General features: G+C 53.4%; 2 protein-coding genes across 7 annotated transcripts in view; one reads left to right on the forward strand and one right to left on the reverse strand.

Moving 5' to 3' along the window:
- The first annotated feature begins 25 nt into the window (after positions 1-25).
- MFAP2 (microfibril associated protein 2) lies at positions 26-7,229 on the forward strand. 3 transcript variants are annotated; one of them, XM_070759341.1, is made up of 10 exons: positions 26-56; positions 2,280-2,329; positions 3,791-3,848; positions 4,251-4,328; positions 4,453-4,485; positions 4,894-4,974; positions 5,127-5,168; positions 5,362-5,449; positions 6,537-6,610; positions 6,801-6,988. In XM_070759341.1, exons 3-10 carry the CDS (start codon positions 3,809-3,811, stop codon positions 6,902-6,904), a joined length of 540 nt encoding a protein of 179 aa, XP_070615442.1. In that variant the 5' UTR covers positions 26-56; positions 2,280-2,329; positions 3,791-3,808; the 3' UTR covers positions 6,905-6,988. The 3 variants fall into 3 exon arrangements, with proteins under 3 accessions (XP_070615442.1, XP_070615444.1, XP_070615443.1); XM_070759343.1 differs by lacking the exon at positions 26-56 and adding an exon at positions 1,973-2,092 and having other exon boundaries at positions 4,254-4,328; positions 5,130-5,168; positions 6,801-7,229; XM_070759342.1 differs by lacking the exon at positions 26-56 and adding an exon at positions 1,989-2,092 and having other exon boundaries at positions 5,130-5,168; positions 6,801-7,229.
- CROCC (ciliary rootlet coiled-coil, rootletin) overlaps positions 7,224-24,408 on the reverse strand; it is a 31,816-nt gene continuing 14,631 nt past the window's right edge. The window contains exons 15-35 of one of the 4 annotated variants that reach the window (XM_070759337.1): positions 23,967-24,197; positions 22,467-22,660; positions 21,972-22,099; positions 20,179-20,345; positions 19,401-19,580; positions 18,958-19,092; positions 18,327-18,470; positions 17,913-18,151; positions 17,490-17,649; positions 16,199-16,366; positions 15,631-16,009; positions 14,725-14,840; positions 14,500-14,620; positions 12,572-12,735; positions 11,558-11,773; positions 11,196-11,420; positions 10,923-11,072; positions 9,238-9,438; positions 8,577-8,708; positions 8,173-8,301; positions 7,224-8,092 (exon numbers count right to left, since the gene is read on the reverse strand). In XM_070759337.1, coding sequence (XP_070615438.1) covers positions 8,006-8,092; positions 8,173-8,301; positions 8,577-8,708; positions 9,238-9,438; positions 10,923-11,072; positions 11,196-11,420; positions 11,558-11,773; positions 12,572-12,735; positions 14,500-14,620; positions 14,725-14,840; positions 15,631-16,009; positions 16,199-16,366; positions 17,490-17,649; positions 17,913-18,151; positions 18,327-18,470; positions 18,958-19,092; positions 19,401-19,580; positions 20,179-20,345; positions 21,972-22,099; positions 22,467-22,660; positions 23,967-24,197 — 3,666 coding nt within the window. In that variant the 3' untranslated portion in view covers positions 7,224-8,005. Of the gene's footprint in view, positions 8,093-8,172; positions 8,302-8,576; positions 8,709-9,237; positions 9,439-10,922; positions 11,073-11,195; positions 11,421-11,557; positions 11,774-12,571; positions 12,736-14,499; positions 14,621-14,724; positions 14,919-15,630; positions 16,010-16,198; positions 16,367-17,489; positions 17,650-17,912; positions 18,152-18,326; positions 18,471-18,957; positions 19,093-19,400; positions 19,581-20,178; positions 20,346-21,971; positions 22,100-22,466; positions 22,661-23,966; positions 24,198-24,408 lie in introns of all 4 variants that reach the window. The other 3 variants (XM_070759339.1, XM_070759336.1, XM_070759338.1) reach the window with 3 other exon arrangements.

Below are 24,408 nucleotides of genomic sequence, written 5' to 3' on the forward strand. Positions count from 1 at the left end.
GTATTTTTGGACTGTAAGACGCATCGGTGTATAAGTCACACCAAGATTTCAAAGAGGTAAGAAAGAAAAAAAAGATTTTGGTCCTCCCTGGCCCCTAGGCACGTTTTTCACCCATTTTTGCAAAAAATGGGGCACACGAGGGGTTGGGAAGCCTGCAGAGTGCTCCTGGGTCTGTGGGAAAGCAAAAATGCAGTTTTTACAAAAAATATTGGTTTTTACCTGGGTTTTTTGGCAAAAAATTGGGTGCAGAGGGTTTGGGAAGCCTACAGAGTGCTCATAGGGGGCTGGGGGGACTTTTTTTTGCAATGGGACATGAGGGCAAGGCTTCGGGAGGCCAAATATGGCTGTATTCGGTGTAGAAGATGCACAGTCATTCCCACCCTCTTGGGGATGTGTGTGCATCTTATACTCTGAAAAATATGGTGTGTGTGTGTATGTATGTATGTATGTATGTGTGTGTGTATATATGGCCAGTTTTTTCTTAATATTAGCCATTATGTTTTGTTAATTGGATATTCAGAAGGGCTTACTATGGAACAATGAACAATCACAGAAGCAATAATGTATTAAATGTATAACTTTGCATGAAGGAGGTCTGGGGACAAACATGGGGTAAAAATGCCAACTAAAGGCAGGCCACTTACATAAGGGGGGGGGAGCTGGGGCTAGTGAGCCCTGGCCAAGAGGCAGGTGAGAAAAAGGATGACCTGGATCTTGCAGGCATGAGAGTCTCCAGGCAGCCCCAAGCAGGGGCGGGTTCCTCTTACCTTCCCCTACCAGTGTGCTGCGTGCGCATTGCAACATTGATGTGCGTGGCGTCCCCTTGCACGATTTTGCTTTTGTGCATGTGCAAAGGCACAAATTTCCTTCTTTACATACTTAGAGAGCAAAAAAAAACCCCACCAAAAATTAGAAAAAAAGATGCCGCTGTCATGGACCAGCAAAAACAGCACTGAAGCTGTTGTGCGCATATTGTGTAATCGGCAGGCCACTACTGGAGGGGCAAGCCCAGACCGCATCAGTAGGAACCCACTTCTGATAAGAAGGCATCTTTTCTGCCCCCCCTCAGATGCTGGTAGACTGCCCCTAAGCCTTGAGGCTTTTGAAGATCAGCTTGTAGAAAAGCTGCCACCATCACCGCCACCATGGAAGGAGCTAACCAATCCTTCATTCTCCTGCAATCCAAATAGCGCATCACACTGGGACAGTATTTCTCAAATTGTGCCCCCCCCGGGGAGGTGTGGAGCAATGCCGGGGGGGCATGTGACCCCAGGGAACATGCTTTTTTTTTGCCACAGGAATTTTTGCACTGAACAATAGCACACAGCACATAGCAGGAGATATGAAGTGCAGATAACAAACCCTTAAGAGACACCACAGAAAAAAATATTGAACAGGGATGAAAGGAAAGGAGAGAGACGGAGATCATGAGACAAACGTAAGTCTCCCGAAAGCTAAGACGAGGAAATACGACGGAGCGTATGTAGCGCTTGGGTTCACTGTGACTACGGTGGGAGATGAGGAAAGACCGGTATGTTTACTGTGTTTAAAAATGTTGGCACCGGACAACATGAAGCCAAATTAAAGCGTCACTTAAACATATTTACACCTCAATCACGTTGAGTTTTTTCAGCAAAAATGTGCTGAATATTGCCAACAATTGTACCGCCAGAGAGTTTTGGGGCATGCGAAATATTTACATCTTCCCGGGGGGGACGGGGGGAGTCGTAGCAGAAAATAATTGACAAGCACTTTACTAGTCCCAGCAAAACGGTTGTGAGTGAGCTCACCATTTGCCATGGACACTTGAAACACAAAACCCCATGTGATGAACTATCCCTCTGCATGTGGGTCTCCCCATAAGCGTGGCTTCTTCCGTGCTGCAGCCTGCGGTGAGGGGGGGGCAGGGAACCTTTGAAAAAAAATCCAGTCCTGCTGCCTTAAGAGAAGTTGGCATTAGGACCCAGGAGGGAGGCTGAGGTGGTTGGAGGAGGCCTGACTCCTTCAGACTTTTTGGAAAGCAAAGACCCAGGCGAGGAGGGGAGAGAGAGCAAAGTCAGCTGCAGGAGAGGGAGAAAGACCCCCACGTTTGGTAAGTGGCTGAGGGGCACCACGGGCTGCGAGAGGGCAGGAAAGGGTGCAACGGACCCTCTTCGGAGCTGCCCTTTTTTCTCCCATGCAGGGAAATGATTTGACTTTTTTAAAGAAACTTTTTTAGTGGCAGAAACCTAAAAAATCCCCCAACCCTTTCTCCTCCCACTCCTCTTTTTCGACGCCAGGCCAAAAAAATCCTAAAAGAAAGAAAGGAAGAAAGAAAAAGAAAGAAAAGGTAAACGAATGCTTTGCCTGGCAACTGTTGGTTTGATAGGAAGCCCTCTCCCCCTCATTCTGAGCACAGGGGTGGGTGGGGATCATTTTCTTTAGAAAGTTGACTTTTTGGAAAAGTCCTGGGCAATAGTTTCTCTCTCTCCATTTGGGAAAGAGGTAGGAGGGGGTCTTGCTGAATTTTGACCATTTGAATCCTTGTGGCTGGGAAGGAAGGGCTCTGCTTTTGTTCTCCTTGTGCTAGGGAGGTGGGTGGGTGGGATGGATGGGGAGGTGGAGTTCTGCCGGCCATTCTTGGCTTTGCAAAAGCTGGCTTGATTGCTCCCAGATGTGCATCTGGTTTCTCGAAAGCCAGGAGCCCCTTCCCCCTCGCACCTCCGCTGCTGAGCACAAGAAGGAGGGGGAGCTCAGGAAAAGGGGGATTGGGGCCTTGGGGCAGCCCAGCCCTACCTCCACCCACCCATCCACTCCCATTCGCAGCAGCACGTTCCTCACACCTACCTGGTCTGGCAGGAAAGCTTTGAGCCGACCTGAGATTCCCTCAACCGCTTTTTTTCCTCAGCCTGGAAGCTTTTGACAGGGTAGACTTGCCTCATGCTCCTCTTTCTCCTTTGTTGGGAAACGAACCAGCTAGTTTGCCGGTCAAACGCTTTCTGCTGTGCTGGGAAACTTTGCTCAGGCATCTGGCAGGACCTGCTCCTAGGCCACTCTTAAAACTCTGTAGCGAGAAGTGAGTGTGTCGTCACTTGGCCTGAAGTAGCTTTTTGGCCAAAGCTGCTGGCCTGCCTGAGCAAGTCCTCTATTGTTTCCTCCGCCCATCTTCTCCCGCCACTCCTGCAGGGTTGGGCAAGGAAAAAACCAATCCCAACAGTGGGGCAGAAGGATGCTTTGGTCTTTGGGGTGGCGCAGTGGTTAGAATTCAACACTGCAGGCTACTTCAGCTGACTGCTAGCTGTAGTTCAGCAGTTCAAATCTCAACACTGGCTCCAAGTTTTCACCTTCCATCCTTCCGAGGACCCAGATTATTGGGGGCAATATGCTGATTCTGTAAACCGCTTAAAGGGCTGTAAAAGCACTATTAAGCGGTATATAAGTCTAAATGCTACTGCTATTTGGAAATCAACTGGATGCAGCCTTCTCGTCTCACCCTTCCAAGGGTGGGACGAGAAGTATGAGTTAGCCGTGGGGCTCAAAGATGCCCATGAAGACGCAATGATGGGGCAAGAGTTGCCTTGTTGGGACAATCTGACCTGTGCTAAGGACAGGCTACTTAGAGGCTACCCCAAACAGTTTGATGCAGAGATCCACTGATTGAGTTTTGCCCAAAGCATCGCAAACCTTGCCGCTCTCCCTTCACACACACAAACAGTGGAAGCATGGAAACATTGTTTCTGAGTCGATGCCACAACTGTGTGTGTGTGATGGTTCTTCCTTCCAATGTCAGCAAGTGTTCTGTGTCTTTCAGCTCGGCTCCCATTCAAACATGACGACTCGTCTGGCCCTTCTCTTCCTCTGCCTGCCAGGTGAGGGGCAAAGTCGGGTCCGCTGACCACTTTCCTCCTCCTGCCCAGAGGCCTCCTTGCTCGTGCAAAGGGATGCAGGACTCTCCTCCCACCTAAACGACTTCACGGGCGTGTCCAGGACTGTGCCACACGCACTGAAGCGTCAGGTCTCCTCTTTCCCAAATGCTTGGGGAGTGGGGTGCGCAAAGGCGTCTCTCGCATGGCAATGGATCCCACAGAACGGGATGCCCAGCTTTCGTCTTAAGCAATAATTCCCAGACCCGGACAGGAAGCGTGAAAGGGGAAGACCCGCCTGCAGTGGCTCTCCGTGTTTACAATGCCGGGAAGGGCATCCATCTAGGCAGATCGGGGAGCTACCCTGCAACAGCCGTCCTCAGTTTCCCTCCTTTCCTTCCTTCTCAGCAGCACTTCTGGCTCAGGGGCAGTATGACCTCGATGACCCCGCCTATCCCGAGCCACCGTATGCCCCTTATGAAATTGGTGAGTACCAGCAAGGGTCCAAGGGGTCGCTGTCCTGCTGACCACATTGCCGATCCTGATTGGAGGGGTGGCTTACGAGAGCCTGATATTATACCCTCTGGCCTTTCTCTTCCTTTGTTTTCAGAGAGTCAAGATTATTACGATTACGCCGGGAACGGTGAGTCTGCCTGGAAGGCCAAACCTGGCACAGCCCCGCCTGCCCACCTCGTAAAGCAGCCATGCTCAACCTTTCTGGACTAGCGGACCAGTGGGGGGTGGGGGGAGGAGTGTATATGTGTAAGTGGGGATAGTTCCTCTTGAATGGTAGGCTGGCATCTTGCTCGAGAAAACGGGCACCACTCGCACAAGGGGCGCTTCGCACAATTGCTCGCATACACCCGCCACCTTTGCGGCCTGGTTACAAATAGGTCACGGCCCGGTAGTGGGCTACAACCCAGGGACTAGGAAACCTCTGTGGTATAAAGGGCTTGGCCCTTTATGCGTTGTAAGCCGCCCTGAATCCTTGGAGGGGCGGAATATAAAATCAATCAATCAACAACCAGCCCCTTCTCCTTCTGCCCTACAGATCTCTCCCCCCAAACTCCAGACGAGCACTTCCAGTCCCAGCAGCAGAACCAGCAGGAGGTCATCCCTGCCCCAACCCCAGGTGAGCAGCCTATGGGGCAAGTGATGGTGGTGGAAGGCCGGAAGAGAACTCCTCCGGCTCAGTCCAGCTGCCTCCTCCACAATCCCCCTCCTGCTCCCAGGGCTGATAGTCACTCACGCCTTGTTCCTATTTGCTTTCTCCCTCACTCCCAGTAGATGCCTCCGAGACAGAGCCCACTGAACCAGGGCCCCTTGGTAAGAGATCGCCAGCTCTGAAATCAAGTCCCTGAGATCTGCAACGAACAAGTTGGTTTCGGGGGGGGGGGGGGGGCAGCTGCTGCTCCTAGGCCTACGCGGCTGGGGAGGTGGTGGGAGAAAAGCAAGCTAAAGACTCTTGGGGACTGAACAGGGACTCCCTTCCCCCTCCCACTTTGTTCTTGGTCTCCAGACTGCCAGGAGGAGCAGTACCCTTGCACCAGGTTGTATTCCATTTACAAGCCTTGCAAACAGTGTCTGAATGAGATCTGCTTCTACAGGTGAGGGATCAGACCCAAATCTTTCCCTGCAGCCGGCGGGAGTATTCCTCCACAAGCTTCTCTCCCGTCAGGCGAGGTTCCCAAGAAGACTTGGGAGGGCGCTGATGTGCTTGCAATGGGCCCTGCGGGAAACGCTGCAGCCGATCCAACGGAAAGCTTTGCAGGCGGGAGCGGGGAGGGAGGTTGCCTGCCGTTTCAGGCGTACCAGTGGGGGCGTCCATCCTCTGGATTCACCCTCGATTGCATCTCCCTAATCCAGAGGAGGGTGGCCTCGTTTTTCAACAGGGCCACCCTCCTCTGGATTAGGGAGATGCAATCGAGGGTGAATCCAGAGGATGGACGCCTCAGGCAAGATTTAAACAAACTTTTGGCGGCCACTGAGTGTTCGGCTGACGCCACAGCGAACGCGGCCAAGTTCGCGTCCAGGGCCATGGCCTTGTCGGTGGCCTCTCGGCGTCTGATCTGGCTCCGCCACTGGCAGGCGGACGTGAAGTCAAAGTGGTCCCTGGCTTCCTCCCCCTTTACGGGCAAAAAGCTTTTTGGTGAAGTCCTTGATGAGGTGTTAATAGAGGACAAGGACAAGAAGAAAGTGATGCCCAGGTCAAATAGGAAGCAGGATAGGCGTTTCACACCCTACCAAAGACGCCAGCCCTTTCGGCAGGAGCCCGCCTCCACCTCTACCCAGGCGGCGAGGCCTTATTTCCAGGGCTCTTCCAGCCAGGGTTTTTTTTTAGATCTGACAGGCCCTACTTTCAGGACCGCAACAGGTCCTCCCAGGGCCGCCGCCCATTCTGGGGAGCCAATCGTGGGTTTCGGAAAAATAAATGAGTCTCGGGATTCCTTCCCATTGGGCGGCAGGTTGGCACATTTCGCAAGCCGTTGAGAGTCCACGTCAACAGACGCGTGGGCGACCTCCACGGTAGCTCAAGGCCTAAAATTGGAATTCATCTACCCTCCACCTCAGCGATTTCTTCCCTGCCTGGGGGACATGTTTTAACGCAGCTTCCAGGCTCCCTTCCATGGCTGGTCGGGGGGTGGGGGAGATGATATGGAAAGGGAAACATTCTCTGGTCTTTTCTGCGTTTAGCCTTCGCAGGGTCTATGTGATCAATAAGGAGATCTGTGTCCGTACAGTGTGCGCTCACGAAGAACTCCTAAGAGGTACGCACAAAGATCGAAGGACTCCGGGGCCCTTCAATCGCGAAGATTACAGGGGTAGCCATTTCGGAACACTCCTTCCCAGCTCAGTTGGGGACAGTTTTGCCTAAAAGTTGGGGGGACTGGGGTGGAGGAGATATGGGGATTCTAACTCCTGATAGTGGCTCCCCTTCTACCTCCCCCCCCCCCACAGCCGACCTCTGTCGCGACAGATTCTCCAAGTGCGGCATCATGGCAACCAGCGGCTTTTGCCAGACTATGGCCGCCTCTTGTGCTCGGAGTTGTGGCGGCTGCTGAGCGGGAGAAAGGGGTCATGGCAGTGGACGGGTGGCGCTTCTGGACCACAGATGATGCCCAGAGGAACAGCGGCCCTTCTTGGCCCCCTCCCCCGCTGCCGCAGCACACGCCTGCAGGGCTGCTCAGGCATGACACAGCAGGGGTCTCAACACGGACCCAACCTTGTTCCTCCAGAAATGTCGACCATAACGCGGGATACTGGTTGGGTTTATTGTCTTGCAATTGCAAGTTATATTTTTTTTGTACGAACCGTTCTGTCCCCACCCCCCGACACCCTTTTTTCTACAAAACAATTTAAAAAATAAATAGACCAAACATGTTACAATTTGATTCGTTGATTCGATTTCTTTCCAGTAGAAGATGGTGGCGCTACAGACCCCCTCCTCCCTGTATTTTCATGACCTTTCCAAATAGAATTGGGGACGGGGAAGAAAGGGGGGAAACGCTCAAGTCTTTCATTACAAACTATTCGCCATCTATGTAACAAGGTCCTGGAGCAAGGCCTGCAAAATCAACAATTCTGCAGATATAAAAAACCACGACTTTCTACTTTCCGTGATTGGCTGCTACACAAAGAGTCCTAACGGAGAAAAATACGCACCTGATTAGGATCTACGTTTAAATTTTAAAAAAATAATTCCTTGGTGGAGGAGATCCAATGCCCTTCGATGCATCCTGGGACATAAACGCTGCTCCCGGCAATAGGGGGCCAGCGACCAGGCCAGGACCTGCTCAGGTGCCCCCACCTTCCCTGTTCTCCACCAGGGAGGGAATGGAGTATTCTGGCACCATTCTCCGCTTAGCTTGCTACTTGCTTCTGCCCGGAACTTCTGGGTCGCCTTTATGGTGGGGGGGCGAGGGGGGGAACCACACCAAATCCTTCTGATCCAGCTTGGATCTGAGAAGTAACCAAAAACTGTTCAAAAAACCGAGGACTTCTTGTCTTTGGTGGAGAACAACAACAACAACGAAGCGGTTCGCACTATCCTTGCGTCGTGCGTGACTCTAGGCCCTGAACAATTGGAGATCAGTTGACCCTCTTGCTGTGGCGCTCTATAGAGACGAAGGGCTGGGCTCCCTCCGCAATATCTGCTGCCACGGCTAGTGTCCGGAAAAAAGAGGGGAAGCTGGGAAATAAGGCTGCCCCTTCTGGTTGTCTTGCTGCAACTGCTCCTTCAGAGTCGAGATCTGGGGGGAGGGGGAGAGAAAAGCCCCTTCAGTGTCCAGGGGGCAGCAGGGCCAGAGTCCCCAGGAGGGAGGGAGCTCACCTGCACTTCAAGCCCTTTGCCTCCGGGACGGTGAGAACCGCTTAAGCGTTCAGCCTCCTGCCGCTGTGGGGCAGCCATTTTGCCCGGAGGCTTCTTCCCCCGAGCCTGCTCCAGCTCTGCCACCTGCGCCTATGTCAGCCGAGGGAACGTGAGTGTTAATGTCCATTGGGCTCCATCAAGGAGATGCCCACAGCCCTGTCCCCGCCTGTCTCCACTTGGGCCAGCGTTGATCTCTGGGGAGCCCATGGTTTTCCTCCAGCGGGCCAGGAGTGAAGGGCCCCCCCTGTTCCTATCCAGGAAGGTGGCAAGGGCTGAGACACACTCCTTCGAGGCACCCAGAGGGCCAGATGCATTTGGTACCGGCACAGAGACCGCCACCCGCCAGGCCCCTTGGTCACCATTACCTCCAGCTGCCGTATCTGGTCTTGGGCCCCCATCAGCTCTTCCTCTGCGCCCGTCAGGGAACGGTCCAGGCGCCCCTTTTCCACCGAAAGCCGCACGGAGTCCTCGTGAGTCTTCAGCTTCTCGCGCTCCACCTAGCAATCCCACCACGACTGAGTTGCTGCACAAAGCCCCCCCCGCGACTCACATCCCCAGCAGGAGAGGATTTAGAGCAGTGGTTCTCAACCTTTCTAGTGCCGCGACCTCTTAATACAGTTCCTCACGTTGTAGTGACCCCCAACTATAGGTCTAGCGCCAATTCTCCCAACAGAGCTTTAAACTGATTGGTCAGAGGGACACCCCCACTGTCAACACCTGATTGGTCGGATTGTAAAAATATGTTCTAAGGTGCCGGAATGGAAGCTTTAGTTCCTAACACTATGGGAAATTTGCATTTTCCCATGGTCTTAGGCGACCCCTGTGAAAGGGTCATTCGACCCCCAAAGGGTCCTGACCCCCAGGTTAAGAACCACTGATTTAGAGGAAGAAAACACTCTGTGGGAGCCCCTGAGTTAATGGGCGCTCCGTCAGCCGAGCCCTCATGCTCAGTTCATTCCCTCCCCTCTGGAAACTGGGTCCCCAGGGCCTCTCCTCCCTTGCTTCCCCCGAAGTCGTATGACTGACCTTGTCCAGGGTCCTCCGCAGGGCGCCCTTCTCTTTCTCCAGGCGCAGGGACACGCGCTCGGCTTCCCGTTTCTCGCTCTCCAGCTGAGCCAGGGCCTTCTGCAGACTGCCCAGGCGCTCCTGGAGTAGGCGCCGGTCCTCTTGCACCTTCTGGAGCTTCCGCAGGGCCGCCTCCTCCCCCTCCTGGCGTTGGCGCAGCAGCTGCAAGTGAGGAGAAAGGAGGACATGGGACGGCAAGTTTCCAGACACGACTCACCCCGACCGCTGATGCAGGAATGCCCAGGAACGGAAACCAGATATATTTTTGTTGGGCATGTTGCCAGAGAAATTTAACAAAGAAGAAACATACTTAATTGTTCATGTAGTAAGAGCAGCTAAGATCGTATCTGCACAAAAATGGAAAGTAAACACAATACTGAACGAAGGAGAAGTTCTTAAGAAAACCTTGGACTATGCAGAAATGACTAGATTAACAATGAAACTCAAAGATAAGGAAGATCTGGAATACTATGGGTAAAGTTTTAAGAATGGCTAGAAAAGGAATATAGATAGAGATTAAACTACCATGAGTAATGTTATGTCTAAGCTGTGTGCGCGCGCCTGCGCAGCCATTAGGAACACCCGCCCCCCCGCAGAAACTTTTGAAGTGGAGCAAAGCCGCGCAGTCCCGGATCGCTCGCTTGCCAAAGAGGAAGTTTGGCCCCGCACGGTTACCGTCCCAAGCAAGATGGCAGCACCCATCGGGCACTTCCGCCCCTCTTTCTGGCCTCGGTGATGGCGTCAGCACTTGGCAAGTGGGGCTACAGATCAGAAGGCGCCAGCCGAGAGTGAGGTAGGAGAAAGCAGCCTGCTTTCTCCTGCTGGGGTGCCCGGCTGCACTTTTGATTTAATATTAACCACACTACCACAGAGGTTTTTCTCTGTGGTAGTGTGGTTAATATTAAACCGAAAGGGCAAAGCTGCCTGTGGGGGACGGAAGCCGGCCCTCTTTCAGACAAACCCTTCGGTTCCATTGTGTCCTGGCTTGGGGGGGGGGGGGGAGGAGGAGAGAGACAGACACACACATACACAAAACTAAGAACTTTGCTGAGGAAGGGGATAATTCAGCGCTCCCCATACACACACACATACAAGCCGGACTCTCTTTTTGTTCCCTTCACAAACTGATCCTGTCTGGGGAAGTCAAACCTTCACAAAGCCAGATGGCATTTTTCCACTGACCGTTTTTTTTAAAAAAGAACTATATACTCCTGCACGTAAATCCTTTGGTTTCGTTGTGTCCTGGCTGGGCGCGGGGGAGACAGACACACACATACACACAAAACTAAGAACTTTGCTGAGGAAGGGGAGAAAGGAAGGAAAGAAGGAAGGAAGAAAGAAAGGAAGAGGGAGGAAAGAAAGAAAGGGCGGAAGAGAGAGAGAGAGAGAGAGAAAAAGAGGGGGGGAGAGGAAGGAAGGAAGAGAGAAAGAAAGAGGGCAGCATTACAAACTTGTGGGTGGGGGAACGAGGGAGGTGAACTTTCAGCTGAGTGGGAAACTCAGATCCAGGTTTCTCTGTGTAGGTGCCAGGATGGCTCTGGCAATAAATTGGAACTTTGAGGAGCACTTCGACTTGGACTCTGATTTAGTTCAGATGTTACCTCGAACCTTGATACACAGCATCTCTGGGGGCTTAAGTGACTCACCTCTTCCTTCTGTCTCCCCAGCCCCTCCAGCTCCCCCTTCTGCAGCTCCAGCTCGGCCTGCTGCCCCTTCAGGACTTGGAGGCGCTCCGAAAGGGCCCCGTTCTGCTTCTTTGCTTCCAAGAGGGCATGCCGGGCTGAGTCCAGTCGCTCCTGGAGGGATATAGGGTGGATGGGTGGGGTCCCGTCTCTCTCCCGGCAGCACGACAGCCGCTTTTAGCAAAGGAAGGCGCTTCCGGTGGGGGCCCCTGGCCTTTCCGCCCCAAGCGCACTCACCTGCAAGACTCTCTGCTCGTGCGCCCCGGCTGCCAGGGCCTTCTGCAACTGCAGCACCTTCTCCTGGGCCGAGACGGAGTTGCTCTGGCTCTCGGACAAGGTGGCCGTCAACTCCTGCATCTTCTCCTTCAGGGAAGTCTCCGAATCGGCAGCCTTGGCCAGCGAGAGGTTGAGTTGGTCCAAGGAGTGCTGCAGTGCACTGGCTCTCGTCTCGCTCTCAGTCACCTGGCGTGGCAGGAACAAGACAAAGTTAAAGCTGTAGGGCAGCCTTCTCTCCGTGCTTGTCCATCAAAGGGATAGGGTGGGGCTCGGGGGGGGGGGGGGCGTCGTGCTGAGGCCCCCGTGATCACACGGGACCTCACCTGCCTCTGCGTGAGGACAACGCGCTCCTGAAGGAGCTGGAGCTCGGCCTCGCGGTCGCTCAGCACCACCTTGGCCCGCTGCAGTTCCCCTTCCAGCGACCGTCGCAGGAGCTCCAGTTTGGTGCTGCGGCTCTCTGCGCTGCCCAAGGAGTCTCTCAGCCGCCGTTTGTCCATCTCCAGCTTGGCTTCGTTGGCCTTCATCTTGCTGAGTTTCTCCTGGGAGAAGCGAGAAGGTGGGAAAAAGTGATTGTTAATTGCCTCCTGCTTACCCAATAGGGGCTGGCTGCCAGTGATGGCCAACCTCCCCCCCCCCCCCGAGTGCCAAGAGTGCCCACACCCATAATTCAATGCCTGGGGAAGGCAAAAATAGCATGCAAATGTAATAAATTATTATTATTGTTGTTGTTATTGTTATTATTGTTATTATTATTATTATTATTATCCCACCCTCCTGAGGCCCTCTGGAGGCCAGAAATGGCCTGTTTCCCACCTTCTGGTGGGCCCAATAGATTCGTGTTTCACCCTTCCCAGTCTCCCAAGGTTTCCCTGGAGCCCACGGAGGGTAAAAGCGCCCTCCCCCATCCTTCCGGAGGCTCTCTGGAAGCCAAAAAATGTCTTCCCGGAGGACACATACATGCACGTTGGAGCTGGGCAGTGGCTTGCATGCCAGCAGATATGGCTCCGCGTGCCACCTGTGGCACCCGTGCCATAGGTTCGCCACCACTGGGCTAAGCTGATCTGGAGGTGGCCGGCTGGGACACAGCCGAGCTCTGGGGAGGGAAGCATGTCCAGATTTGCTGCCACCCCTCAGCTCAGCACAGGGCAAGGCAGGCTGGTTCTTGAACTTGGGAGTCCAGGAGTCAGGGCTGTGGTGGGGAAGCTGCTCTGGGACACGGCAGAGGAATCTGGTTGGGAGCAGTTCTTCCCCCTCCATCTTTTACTCAGATGGTGAGAAGGACGGAAGAAACTGCCCCCCTCCACAAGGACACTTTCTGGTTCCCCCTGCACACCCACCTCGGTGGCCCTCCGCTCGCTGGCAGCCGCCTGCAGGTCGTGCTCCAGCGCTGCCAGCTTCTCTGCCTGGGCCTTGCGCTCTCGCTCGCTCCAGCGCAGGGTCTCCTCTTGAAGCATCAAAGCTGTCTGGGCCCCGGTCAGCTTCCCATCCAGACTGCGCCTCTCTGCAGAAGGAATAGACCTGTGCTCAGGATTGGGCTCCCCAGGGCTGTCTTTCTCTTCCTGTGGGGCAGGCAGGCCGCTCCGGTGACCAGTGAGCCAAGCCCCCAATTCCTCAAGGGCACAAACTGTAAGAAGGTGCCCCCTTTCCAAAGGGAAGATGTCACTGCCTTGCCTCGGCTGCCGAATGCTGTATTATTTGGGTGAAAAAATGGTTTTGTTTTTTCTCATCTTCTTTCTGGAAGCATCCACTGAGACAAGTCATATCCAGAACAAACGAAGCGTGAATACAGCTTCCCCACCCCACCGCAGACCTAACTAGGTCTAATGATCTTCCCAGCTCTTACCTTGCAGGCTCTTTCATTGCTACTTTCTGCAAATAATGTTTTCCAGGCCTGAAATCTTTGCAGGGTTTTTTTTTCATTGCTTTACTTGCTCTGGATTTTTCTTTCCAGCCCTAACAATGCTCCCAGCTCTTACCGGCTTGCAAGCGCTTTCATTGTTACTCTCTGCAAAGAATGTTTTCCAAGCTCTAAGACTTTGCAGGGTTTTTCCCATTGCTCTACTTGTTCTGCTTGTTTCTTTCCAGGTACTAACGATGTTCCCAGTTCTTACCTGCATGCAAGCTCTTTCATTGTTACTCTCTCCAAATAATTTTTTTAAAGCCCTAACCAGGGGATAAAATAATGCTCTGGCTAAGGATGCTAGCCAGATGAATAGCTGGTAAGCAGATACTTTTCCCTATTTTTCTCCCCCAAAACTAAGGTGCGTCTTATACTCCAAAAATACGGTATATCAGTGGTGGGTTTTTAAAAAAATGCTTACTATTGGTTCTGTTGGTGTGGATTGACTTGGTGTGCATTGTAGGGGAAGAATACTGTAAAATCCTCATTTCCTCCCAACCAACTGGGATTCAGGAGCAGAGAATAGTTGGGGGATGAGGCCAATCAGAGGTGGTATTTACTGTTCTGTCTGGACAGAACACCGATCAGAATTAAAGCCACATACACACTCAGAAGATCATATATATAAAAGTACATTGCTATTAAAACAGCAAGGTAAAAAGGGGTTAATAGTTTCAACTCAAATTTAGTCCATTCTTGCAGTGTTCCCAGTTTAATTGTCTCTGAGATAAGAACAAGTCCTGGGGCTGGAAGCTAAGCTCATTAGGGGGAATTCCTGAAGTGATTCTCTCAATCAACTGAACTTACAATTTCTCCAGAGTTTTTTCAGAGGTGATTTCATGAGTTAGAGCGATCTGAAAGCATCTCCGAAGCTCACACACAGCCACGATTTTTTCAAATGTTGTTTGCCACACCCACTTATCCCCAGACTGTCCCTTATATAGTGACAAGGCGTGGCCAAGTGTTCACTAGAGCTACTAACCCCAAGACCCCATTCTTTTCAGATACTCTTGTCTGGACATCGTTCTCTTCACTCTGGAGTCTAACATGGGCTCATCCTTCAATTCATCTTCCTCCTCTGACTCAGTCCATACCAAAACCGGGGGTGGTAGTCTCTAGTTGATCCTCAATCTCTAACCCCACATCACTCTCACTCTCAGACTCAGGTGACTGGCTTATGGTACCGATACACATCCATCTCCTGGTTCTCGAAATCCATGACCAGCTGAGCCAGACGTGGACCAATCACATTTACTGGTTGGCCGAACTACTCAAAATTTCCGCTACTTGTTCTCCAAGAACTGGTCAGAACCTGCTGAAATTCATTTCTGACTTATATTTCCCAGGGAGAGAGAAGAAAGCTACCTTCTTCGCACGCGGCCACTTGCTTCTGCAATTGCTGCACACGGCTGCTGGCCAGGTCACGCTGGGCCTCCGTCTCGGCCAGCTGACACTTCAGGCCACCCAGCTGGGAACGAGCATCGTCCTGGGTCCCAAAAGACAAAGGACAATGCAGACCGGGGGGTTATTTGGGGAAGGGAAGGCTGTTTACCACTGCAACCAGACAAAATGCGACTCTTCCACTCCTACCCGCTCTTGCTGAGCCTCCCTCAGCTCTTCCAGGAAGTCTCGTAGCACATTTTGAACCACTTCCGGGTCGATGTCTGCTACCAGCTGCCCGGCCTGGCTGGGAGACGGTGGGCGCTCTGGAGAAAGGGGTAGGGAGAATGGGCTGCTGGCCAATGAGGTGGGGCTGCCGTTGGGCCCCTCAATGGTAGATGTCCCTGCGGAGAGACAAGAGGACATCTATCTATCTATCTATCTATCTATCTATCTATCTATCTATCTATCTATCTATCTATCTATCTATCTATTCATTGGATGTATATGCCGCCCGTCTCTGAGAACTCGGGGCGGCTTACAACCTATAAAAACCAGAGTATAATAGTTAAATCCAGTTGATTAAAAACTAAACGAACAATCTAAAATCCCCAATTATGCTAAAAATCAGTCATGACCATACAAACATTTGTTGGCCATGGGGCTGAGATTTAATCGCCCCAAGCCTGGCAGCATAAATGAGTCTTAAGACTCTTGCAAAAGGCTAGGTGCGAATCTCCAGGGGGAGCTGATTCCAGAGAACCCCCCCCCCAGAGAAAGCTCTTCCCCTAGGCCCCGCCAAACGACATTGTCTAGTTGATGGGACCCGGAGAAGGCCAATTCTGTGGGACCTCACTGGTCGCTGGTACACATGCGGCAGAAGGCGGTCCCGCCAGTAATATGGCCCGATGCCATGTAGGGCTTTATAGGTCATTACCAACACTTTAAATTGTGTCCGGAAACCAATAGGCAGCCAATGCAGTCCGCAGAGTGTTGGAGAAACATGGGCACATCTAGGGAGGCCCATGACTGCTTGTGCGGCTAATTTTGCACGATTTGTAGTTGCCTGCCCAGCACTAGAAACCTGAAGCAGACGTCAGAGAGCGAGAGTGCTACCTTTGGGAGGAGAGAAGGGTACTTTTGGGGAGCCACCGCTGACCCTCGCTCCGGAGACACGGCTCCTGCGGCTGACTCCCAAGGTCCGTCGGAGGGCTGAGTGGAGTCTACACAGCTTGTACTCCGCCTCTCGTTTCAGCCCCTCCAGGCGGGCCAGCTCCACTTCCAGGCCCTGGGCACGACCCTCTGCTGCGCTCAGCCGCAGGCTCAGCTCAGCCCCCTCCTCCTGGGCCTTCTCCAGCTTGATCTCCAGGTTACGGGCATCGTCCATCAGCTTCTTCTCCGTGACCCGGGCTTCCTCCAGGCTCCCCAGCAGCCCCTTCTCCCTTAGGCGCGAGTCCTGCTCCAGGTCCATGAGCTTCCGTTGCAGGTTGTGGAGCTGGAAGGAGAGGACTTTGGGTACCAGAGGCGGCCAGTCCCAACCCTGCCTGCCCAGCTAAATCTAGAAAGGCACAGCCTAAAGACACAATGGGCCGTGAGAGCCACAGTCCTCCTTTTTTGGCACTCCTAGGCCGGGAGAAGAGAAGTCCCCCTTGGGAGCTGGAACCGAACTCGGAGTCATCCTCACCTCTTTCCGGGCCGACTCCCGTCCGGCCTCGCTCTCTACAATCTTCTGCTTGAGGCCGAAGGATTCCCGCCGGTTCTCCTCCTCCCGCTGTTCGTCAAGGGCGACGTGGGCCTGGAGTTCGGCTACCTCTTTGTTCTTCTTGCTGTTTTCGCTGTCGAGCATCTTGACCTGAGAAAAGAGACGCGACCAAGAGGCTTGTGAGGAGAGGGAGGAAAGGAGACAACGGGCAGGGCAGGAAGGAAAGCGAGTTCCCCCAAAGGCATTTTGTAGGAGAGAAAGCAGCACGTCCAGGACCAAAGCCTACCAACTGTCAGGCCAAAGCCATCGTTTCATTTGGAGACTTTGACCTGCCACATATTAGAATGTAGAATGTAATAGTGCTGTGGGAATTTGGGAGGGGCTGTTGTATGAGGGATGTAGACATAACAAATTCCTTCTAGATGCTCAAGGTCATCTTTTGTTCAGCTCCTGCCCTGAAGTTGATGGGAAAACCTGACACATTGACAGAACCAGACTAGGCCATGTGATTAACTTGTGGGTGTGGGAACAAGGGAATGAACTTCAAACTGAGAGGAGAAACCCAAGGGACTTCAGATTCAGGTTTCTCACATGGCTCTGCTAATAAATTGGAACTGTGAGGTAGATTATGCCTCGGACTCTGATTTAATTTCAGATGCTGTTTGGAACCCTAACACCAACGCTCCTGGGTGGAGAGAAAGGCAAAGCAGAACTGAGTAACTTTCAGTTTCGCCTCCTCCCTCATACTTTGTTGAGGCCAATAAGGGCCCACAGAGTCAGCCTTCTCCAGGTCCCATCTGCCAAACAATGTTGGTTGGCAGGGCCTTGGGGAAGGGCCTTCTCTGAGGCAGCTCTGACCCTTTGGAATCAACTGCCCCCAGAAATCCACCCTATTTCCTCCCTACCGGTCTTCCGGAAAGCCGTTAAGACCTGGCTTTTCCAGCAGACCTGGAATTACGATTGACTACCAAGTATGTATGGTTTTCTTAGGGTGTTATTGTTTTTTTATTATACCATTGAATTTATCGCTGTATTTTTATTGCCGTTGTATTTATGACTATTGTTAGCTACTCTGAATCCTTTTTAGAGCGAGCGGCATATAAACACAAATAATAAACAAACAAACAAACTTACAAGGGGATGAGTTGAGGAAGATAACATCCAGAGAAACGTAGCCTTGAGAAATTTCCCACCTTTCCCTCCCTCCCTTTCAGTGACCCCCCAACCCTTTTGGGGTCTTCCTGGCCAGGCCCCCTCCTGTCTGCACCCACACCTGTCTCCGCAGCTCCTGCAACTCCCTCCGGGCCTCCAGCCGCGACTGCTCCACTTCCTGGAGGCTGCTGCGCACGTCTGTGGCCTCCTTGCTGGCAGCTGCTTGGGCCTCCTCCAAGACTGAAATTTTCTGGTCTTTCTCTTCAGTCGCGCGTTTCAAACTGGAAACAGGTTTTAAAAAGAAAAACAAGGAGGAACCTTCTTCAGTGGGGAAATTGTGAGCCTATCTCATTCCCAAAGAGGCCCGAGGGGCTCCAGACTGGGCTATGGAAACCGCTGAAGGTTTCGGAAGTGTGGGGAAGAAGTCTCCAATCCAAGCGCCGTAAAGCTGCTTTAACACCGGTTGGGCATGATGCACATGGCCGGCATTTTAACGGCCGAAGGAGAACGCAACGGCAGCCTTGGGACTCAGCTCAGGCCCCACCTGATGCGCTCGCTCTCTGCTCGCTTCAGGGCCATCCGCAGCTCTGTGTTGGACCTCTGGAAGGCCTCCTTCTCCTTGGCCTCATCGTTCAGGCCCCGGCGTAGGTCGACTGCCTCCTTACGTTGGAGATCGCAGGCCTCCTGGGCCTCGCGCACCTTACGATGGGCCTCCCCCAGTTCCCGGCGAATCAGTTCCCGGGCATCCTCCAGCAGCTGCAGCCGCGTCTTTAGCTCCTCCACCTAAACAGCAGGATTCACTTTCCGTTTCTGCAGCACGTAACGTCCAAGCTCAGGCCGAAGGTCTGCAACTGAGCCTCTACAAAGGCAGGCCTTCCCTCCCTCCCTCCCTCCCTCCCTCCCTCCCTGCCCTCGCAATACTCAGGCACCCTCCTCCCCGCTGACTGTGGCCCCTCACCTCAGAGAGGGCAGACTCCCGCTGCTTCGCCAGGTCCCTGGCCTGATCCTGCAGGCCCTTCACCTCCCGTTTGTGCCCCGCAATGGCCTCTTCTAACTGGGAGCGCAGATTTCGCAGTTCCGCATTCAAAGCACTGGAGGTGTTCTGGTCACACATAGAGAAAAGTCCATCAATTGGTTTCATACCTGCCCGGATGGACACACACACACACACACACACACACACACACACACAGACAGAAGAGGCCAAGCAGGCCCCACTCCTAATCCAACTCACTAGGTGCCCAGAAAAGGGAAGGGAGGGAGGGAAAGAAGGAAGAGAGAAGAGGCAAGGAGGGAGAGAGGGAGGGGAAAGGAAGAAGGGAGGGAGGAAAGAAGGAAGAAGTGAGAGAAAGGGAGGGGGAAGGAAAAAGAGAAGGAAAGAAGGGAGGGAGGGAAGAAGGAGGGAAAGGCAGGGAGGGAGGAAAGAAGAAAGGAAGGAGGGAGAGGCAAGGAGGGAGGGAAAGAAAGAAGGAAGGAAGGAAGGAAGGGAAAGGAGGTAAGGAGAAATGCCTGTCATTGGCCTGGGCACAGAATCTCGTCCATTGGCAGAGAAGGGCTCTTCCCTACCCAGGGCCAGCCAGTCCCCCTACCCGCTCCTGTTCCTGCCGGCTGCGGCTCTCGCGCTTCTGCCTTTCGAGCTCCAGGGTGACATTGGCCAAGCTCTGCTGGGTGGCCAGGAGCTTCTCCAGGAGGACGGCCTTCTCGGAGTCCTTCACAGAGAGTGCCTAGGGAGGGAGCAGGAAACAGGTCACCCCTGCAACCACCACACCAGCAGCCACTGGGGGTAGATTCAGGCCTCTTTATTTATACTGGCTGGGAGTTTGCTCTGGCCTCATGAGAGGTGTGCTCCCAGTGAAGGATTCTAGCCAACCTCTTATCCCTTCCTTCAGCAGCACTTGCGTCACTGCTGGTTGTCAAGCCCAGGGTGAAGGAGGGGGCGGGGCATTGGCATTTCTCTCCTCTTCCTAATCCTAGCAAGAACTTCCCTTCCCCCAGGGCCCCCCACCGTGCCCAAGGGGGCTCCCCTCCTCACCTGTTGCTTATCGCTCTCTGCCAGCAGGAGGCCCTCGTCCCGCTCCTGCTGCAGAGCGGACACCTCCACGCTCAGCTCCTCCTTCTCAGCCTCGTGCTGGGCCAGCAGATCCTCCCGCTCCTGCCTCAGCTGGTGCCTCAGCTGGTCCCGCTCGGCCTCCCTCTCCTGACGCAGCGCCTCCTGCCCAGAGAGAGAGAGAGATGAGAGGAGAGTGAGAGCGATTTGAGAGAGGAGGGAGGGAGAGTTGAGATGATAGAGAAAGGGGGAGAGAGAAAGATAAGAAGAGAGGGATGAGAGAGAGGAAGGAGGGAGAGAGAAAGGAGAAAGAAGAGAGGGATGAGAGAGGAGGGAGAGATGAGATGATAGAGAAAAGGGGAGAGAGAGGGAGATAGAAAGATGAGAATAAGAGAGGGATGAGAGATGAGAGAGAGAGGGAGGAGAGAAAAGAGATGATAGAGAAAGGGGGAGAGGGGGGAAAGAGAAAGATGAGAAAGATAAGAGAGAGGGATGGGAGAGGAAGGAGGGAGAGAAAGATGAGAGAGAGAGATGAGAGGGAGGGAGATGAGATAAAGAGAGGGAGAGAGTGGGAGCACACACATAGGAGGGAGGTTGGCCAGGCCTCCCCCACAATTTCTCCACTGCCCCTCTCTTCTTCCCATGTGGAGAAAGCCATGAAGCTGCAGGGCCAGAAGAGCATTTCTACCTGGAAACTCCTCTCCCCAGGGGCTCCTCTCTGACAGCCCCTCGCCTGCAGCCCAAGGCCCATATTCCATCCTACCTTCTCCCGCTGGAGTCGCTCGACCTCTGCCTGGGCAGCTTGCATGTTCCTCCTGGCGGCCTGGAGCTCCTGCTCCGCTAAGGCACGATTCTGGGCCACAAGCTCCTTGTCCCGCTCTAAGCGGCTCATCTCCGTCTCCATTTGTTTGTGGACGTTTGCCAGCTCCGCTGGTGGGAGGGACGGGGGGAAGCCAGGTAAGATAGAGTTGTGGGTGCAGCAGCGAAAGAGGGGTGCCCTACCTTCTCTCTGCCCAAAGATCAAGGGACACAAATACAGGCAAAGGAGAAGGGGAGATCCTGGTGGCTGGCCCCTCTGGACTCTATCCAAAACAGCTGGGTTGGCAATACAGTGATCCCCCGAGTTTCACGATCCCGATCTTTGCGAAATGCTATATCGCGATTTTTTCACCCGATGACGTCACTCCCTTCCTTTCTCATCTTTCTTTCTCTCTCTCTTTCTCTATCTTGCTTCTTACTTTCTCACACTCTCTTCCTCCCTCTCTCATCTCTTTCTTTCCTTCTCTCTCTTTCTCTATCTCTCCCCCTCTTGCTCTCGAGCGGCGGGCGGCACCCAGGGAAGGTTCCTTCGGCCGCCTAGCAGCTGATCTGCTCGGCAGCGCAGTAGCAGCGAGGAGCCGAAGATGGGGTTTTCCCTTTGCGTGGGCAACGGGGAAACCCCATCTTCGGCTCCTCGCTGCTACTGCGCTGCCGAGCAGATCAGCTGCTAGGCGGCCGAAGGAACCTTCCCTGGGTCTTCAACTCCCAGAGCGCCGGACAAGCGGCGGCCGGACAAGCGGCGGCCGGACAAGAAAAGTGGCGGCCGGACAAGCGGAAAAGCAGCGGACAAGCGGCGGCCGGACAAGCGGCGGACAAGCGGCGGGCAGACAAGAAAAGCGGCGGCCGGAAAAGCGGAAAAGTGGCGGACAAGCTGAAAAGCGGCGGACAAGCGGCGGACAAGCTGAAAAGCGGCGGACAAGGGGCAGGCAGGCGGCTCCTCAGCTGCTGGGTCTTCCCAGGTGCGGAAGTAAAAACACCATCTGCGCATGTGCGGCCATGAAAAAAAAGGGCGCGCATGCGCAGATGGTGTTTTACTTCCGCACCACTACATCGCGAGAAATCGATTATTGCGAGGGGTCTTGGAACGGAACCCTCGCGATAATCGGGGGATCACTGTATATAAACCAACAATGTGTGTTAATGTATATAGCTTTAACTGAGCTATGTCTGATTGGCTTAGGTACTGCAGACTGCCACAAGAGGGAGCTAGAGATCATGATGGCTTATTTCTCTGAGTCACTCTCCTTTTCTCTTTGTCTCTGCTACTCACTGTTAGTTTGCTCTGCAATCTCTCTGCATTCTGTGCATTGTAGTTATGTGCTATAGCTAAACTTGTGTTTATAGGCTTGATATCTTTATTTACTGTTTATGACAAAGACAACTGATAAGAAAGACTTTGTACTTGATAATACCGTATTGGGATTGTTATTCTTACGTTTATGACTTTGGATTGTTTATAGGAAAAGTGATATTTCTCAAAGTAAACTTTAGCTCAAGTTAGTCTATCTGTGTGTGGCTGAGTATTCACATAGTATTCATACATTGAGATTCACAACTGATCTCAATATAAACGTTTCTGTGTGCACAACCTTGTTAAAACAAGGAATATTCTGCACGTCAATTAACAAAGTGACTCACTGAGTTGGTCCAAGCTCCGCTAAAAGACCCCCCCCTTCCCTCGCCCCCAACAAGGGATGGAAGGACAGTGCTCTTCCCCTCCCCTCCATCTCCCGGTACCTTGCAAGGCCTCCTTGGCCAGAAACAAGCTCTGGCTGCTCGTTTCCAGCTGCTCCCTCCGGGTGTCCAGGTGGACCAGCCTTTGCTGGGTCTCAAAGAGAGAGGCTTCCAAGGCATCCTTTCCAGACCTAGACGGCACAAGGACCCCTGTCAGGTTGGGGTGGCTAGGCTAAGCCTCATCTTCTTTGCAGTCAGCACGTCCAGCTGGGGTTTGAAGGTTAAGCTGTCCCCCACCGGAACTTCTTGGCCCGCTAGCCACCTGGGACCAGAGCGTAAGGATGCGTGCCAAGCCCAGGCTTGCTTCCCCAGGACAGGAAAGGGCTTCGGTTACTGAGAGGCTGCAGGAAAAGCGCCTCACCCCACCCCGAAGACCCAATTCTGGCCGTCATCCTTTGAGAAAGGAGAAAGAACAGCAGGACCTGCCTAAGCGCGGGAGTAGCCAGGGTTGCGAGCAAACACACCGGCCTTCCTTGTGACCACCGCTCGGGCACCCACCTGAGGCCAGCGAGCTCCTCCAGCAGGCAGTGGTTCTCCCGCTCCAAGGCGGCCACCTGTACCATCAGCCCGGCCTTCTCCTTCATCAGCGTCTCCTTCTCCTGGGCCACGCGGAGTGCTGACTCCTTCTGCCGCTCCAGCTCTTGGCACGCCTGGCCCAGCTCCTTGCTGGCTGCGTTCCGTTGGCGGGACAGCTGAGGACGGAGCGAGAAAGGCCGCGGGGCTGTTGACAAGGCTCTGTGAATGTTGGTGCTTGCCCACACGAGGCAGAGGATAAGTATTGTGGCCTGTCGGCTGCCGGACCCTCCCAGCAGCTGAATCAGAGGCAAGCGGCATGGGAGTCAGGGTCAGCAACAAGCTCCAAGGGGGAAGAGGGAATGGAGCTGTGAGAGAGACAGAGGCGGAGCCTGGGCTGTCCGTCAGGCCTCAGATGGAGAGTCAACAGCCCCCAGGTCTGGAGGTGGCTGACGAGGAAGAGGAGGAACAGCTGGTCCAGTGCCTGATGCACGGATATACTGAAGGCTGAGGAGAGGAGAGCAGTGGAAATCTATGGGCTGGTCCTTGGGATTGAAGAACCACCGCTGCTAGTGAGGCTCGGCATTCCTAATAATGAAACCTTTTGTGTTCCTGTTGGAGGGTTTGTCATGTTTGGGGAGCTGGGTCAGAACCAGTGATGGGTTCCTAAGGGTACGGTCAGGTACACAGAACCGGTAGAAAAAATTTGAATTTTTTTCTTTTTTCCCCTTCTGGGTTCAGGGTATTTTTCCTATTGTAATAAATGAGGCTGAGTGTGTATAATTTTAGAAGAGCTGTGTGTGTGTGTGTACATACACATACAGTTTATATAGTAGATAAAGCATATTTTTGTGTGCCTGTGTGTGATATGTATGTACACATATGGCATATTTACATAGAATTAAACATTATATTTTGGATGTTCAGTAATAGTAAATAGAGAGGGAATTTGTATCTCTTTGAGGCGAGGAGAGGCCAGGCACCCTAACCTAAACCCTTGACTTGAGTGACGTTAAGTTGGCCACCCTTAAGCCAGTCACATGACCTTTAAGTCAATTTGGTAATATGATCATCAAGCCACTCCCACCTGGTCATATGGCCAGCAAGCCACATCCACAAAATAAGTCACGCCCATAGTGTGGTAGTAAAAGAATTTGCAGCCCTTCACTTCACAAAACCCTTAAAACCTGCTGCCTTCACCATAGAGCAGATGGTTGGCAACTGGGAGATTGGATAATCGAGTGAAAGCAGGCAGGCGTGTAGCAAATCCTCTCCAGCATGGAACCATCAAGCGAAAAGGGTCTGGCTGAGGATTCCTTTAAAGCAGCTCAGGCCCTGCATGGAATGCCTGTTGGCTGATTTGGCAAGATTTCAACCTCCAACCACCACGTCCTGCCTGCAGGGTGACCAGGAGGGTGGAAGGGAACAGGGTTCTGCTCTGAAGAGAAGGCCCCTCGGCCCGAGATCCCTGCAGCCGCCCTATACCTGCTCCAGCTGTTCCTGGAGTTGTCCTTTCTCCCTCTGCAGGCCCAGCAGCTCCTGCTCCAGGGCCTCCTGGCTCTGCTCCACCGCTTGCAGGGAATGGCCCAGGCCTCGGCGCTCCGAGTCGAGCTCTAGCTTCTCCTGCACCAAGCGGGCCAGGTCGTCCCGGATGTAGGCCTTCTCCAGCTCCGCCTCCTGCTTCCTGCTCAGCAGACAAGCCTTCTCCTCCTCCAGCTGCCCAAAGGAGATGCCCAAGGCCACTGTGAGGGATGGCAGGGGTTGATGGTGCTCCTTCTACCCACCCACCCACCCACCCCCGTCTGCCCCGTTCCCCTTTAAAAGCCACTGCAGAGTATAGGACACTCTGTGCGGAAAGCCGTCTATGGTCACCTTTGACCTTCGGCACCGCCTGCAAAACAGGCAAGGGAGACTCGGGCATCGCTCT

This window comes from Erythrolamprus reginae, chromosome 8, assembly GCF_031021105.1.
Source record: "Erythrolamprus reginae isolate rEryReg1 chromosome 8, rEryReg1.hap1, whole genome shotgun sequence".
Classification (NCBI taxonomy): Eukaryota; Metazoa; Chordata; class Lepidosauria; order Squamata; family Dipsadidae; genus Erythrolamprus; species Erythrolamprus reginae.

What these genes read in the sequence shown, in the direction of transcription:
- MFAP2 (XM_070759341.1), top strand. Translation starts at nt 3,809, where the DNA reads ATGACGACTCGTCTGGCCCTTCTCTTCCTCTGCCTGCCAG. An exon ending in GTATGCCCCTTATGAAATTG is followed by an intron (nt 4,329 to 4,452) that starts GTGAGTACCAGC and finishes CTTTGTTTTCAG; the next exon opens with AGAGTCAAGATTATTACGAT. An exon ending in CATCCCTGCCCCAACCCCAG is followed by an intron (nt 4,975 to 5,126) that starts GTGAGCAGCCTA and finishes CCTCACTCCCAG; the next exon opens with TAGATGCCTCCGAGACAGAG.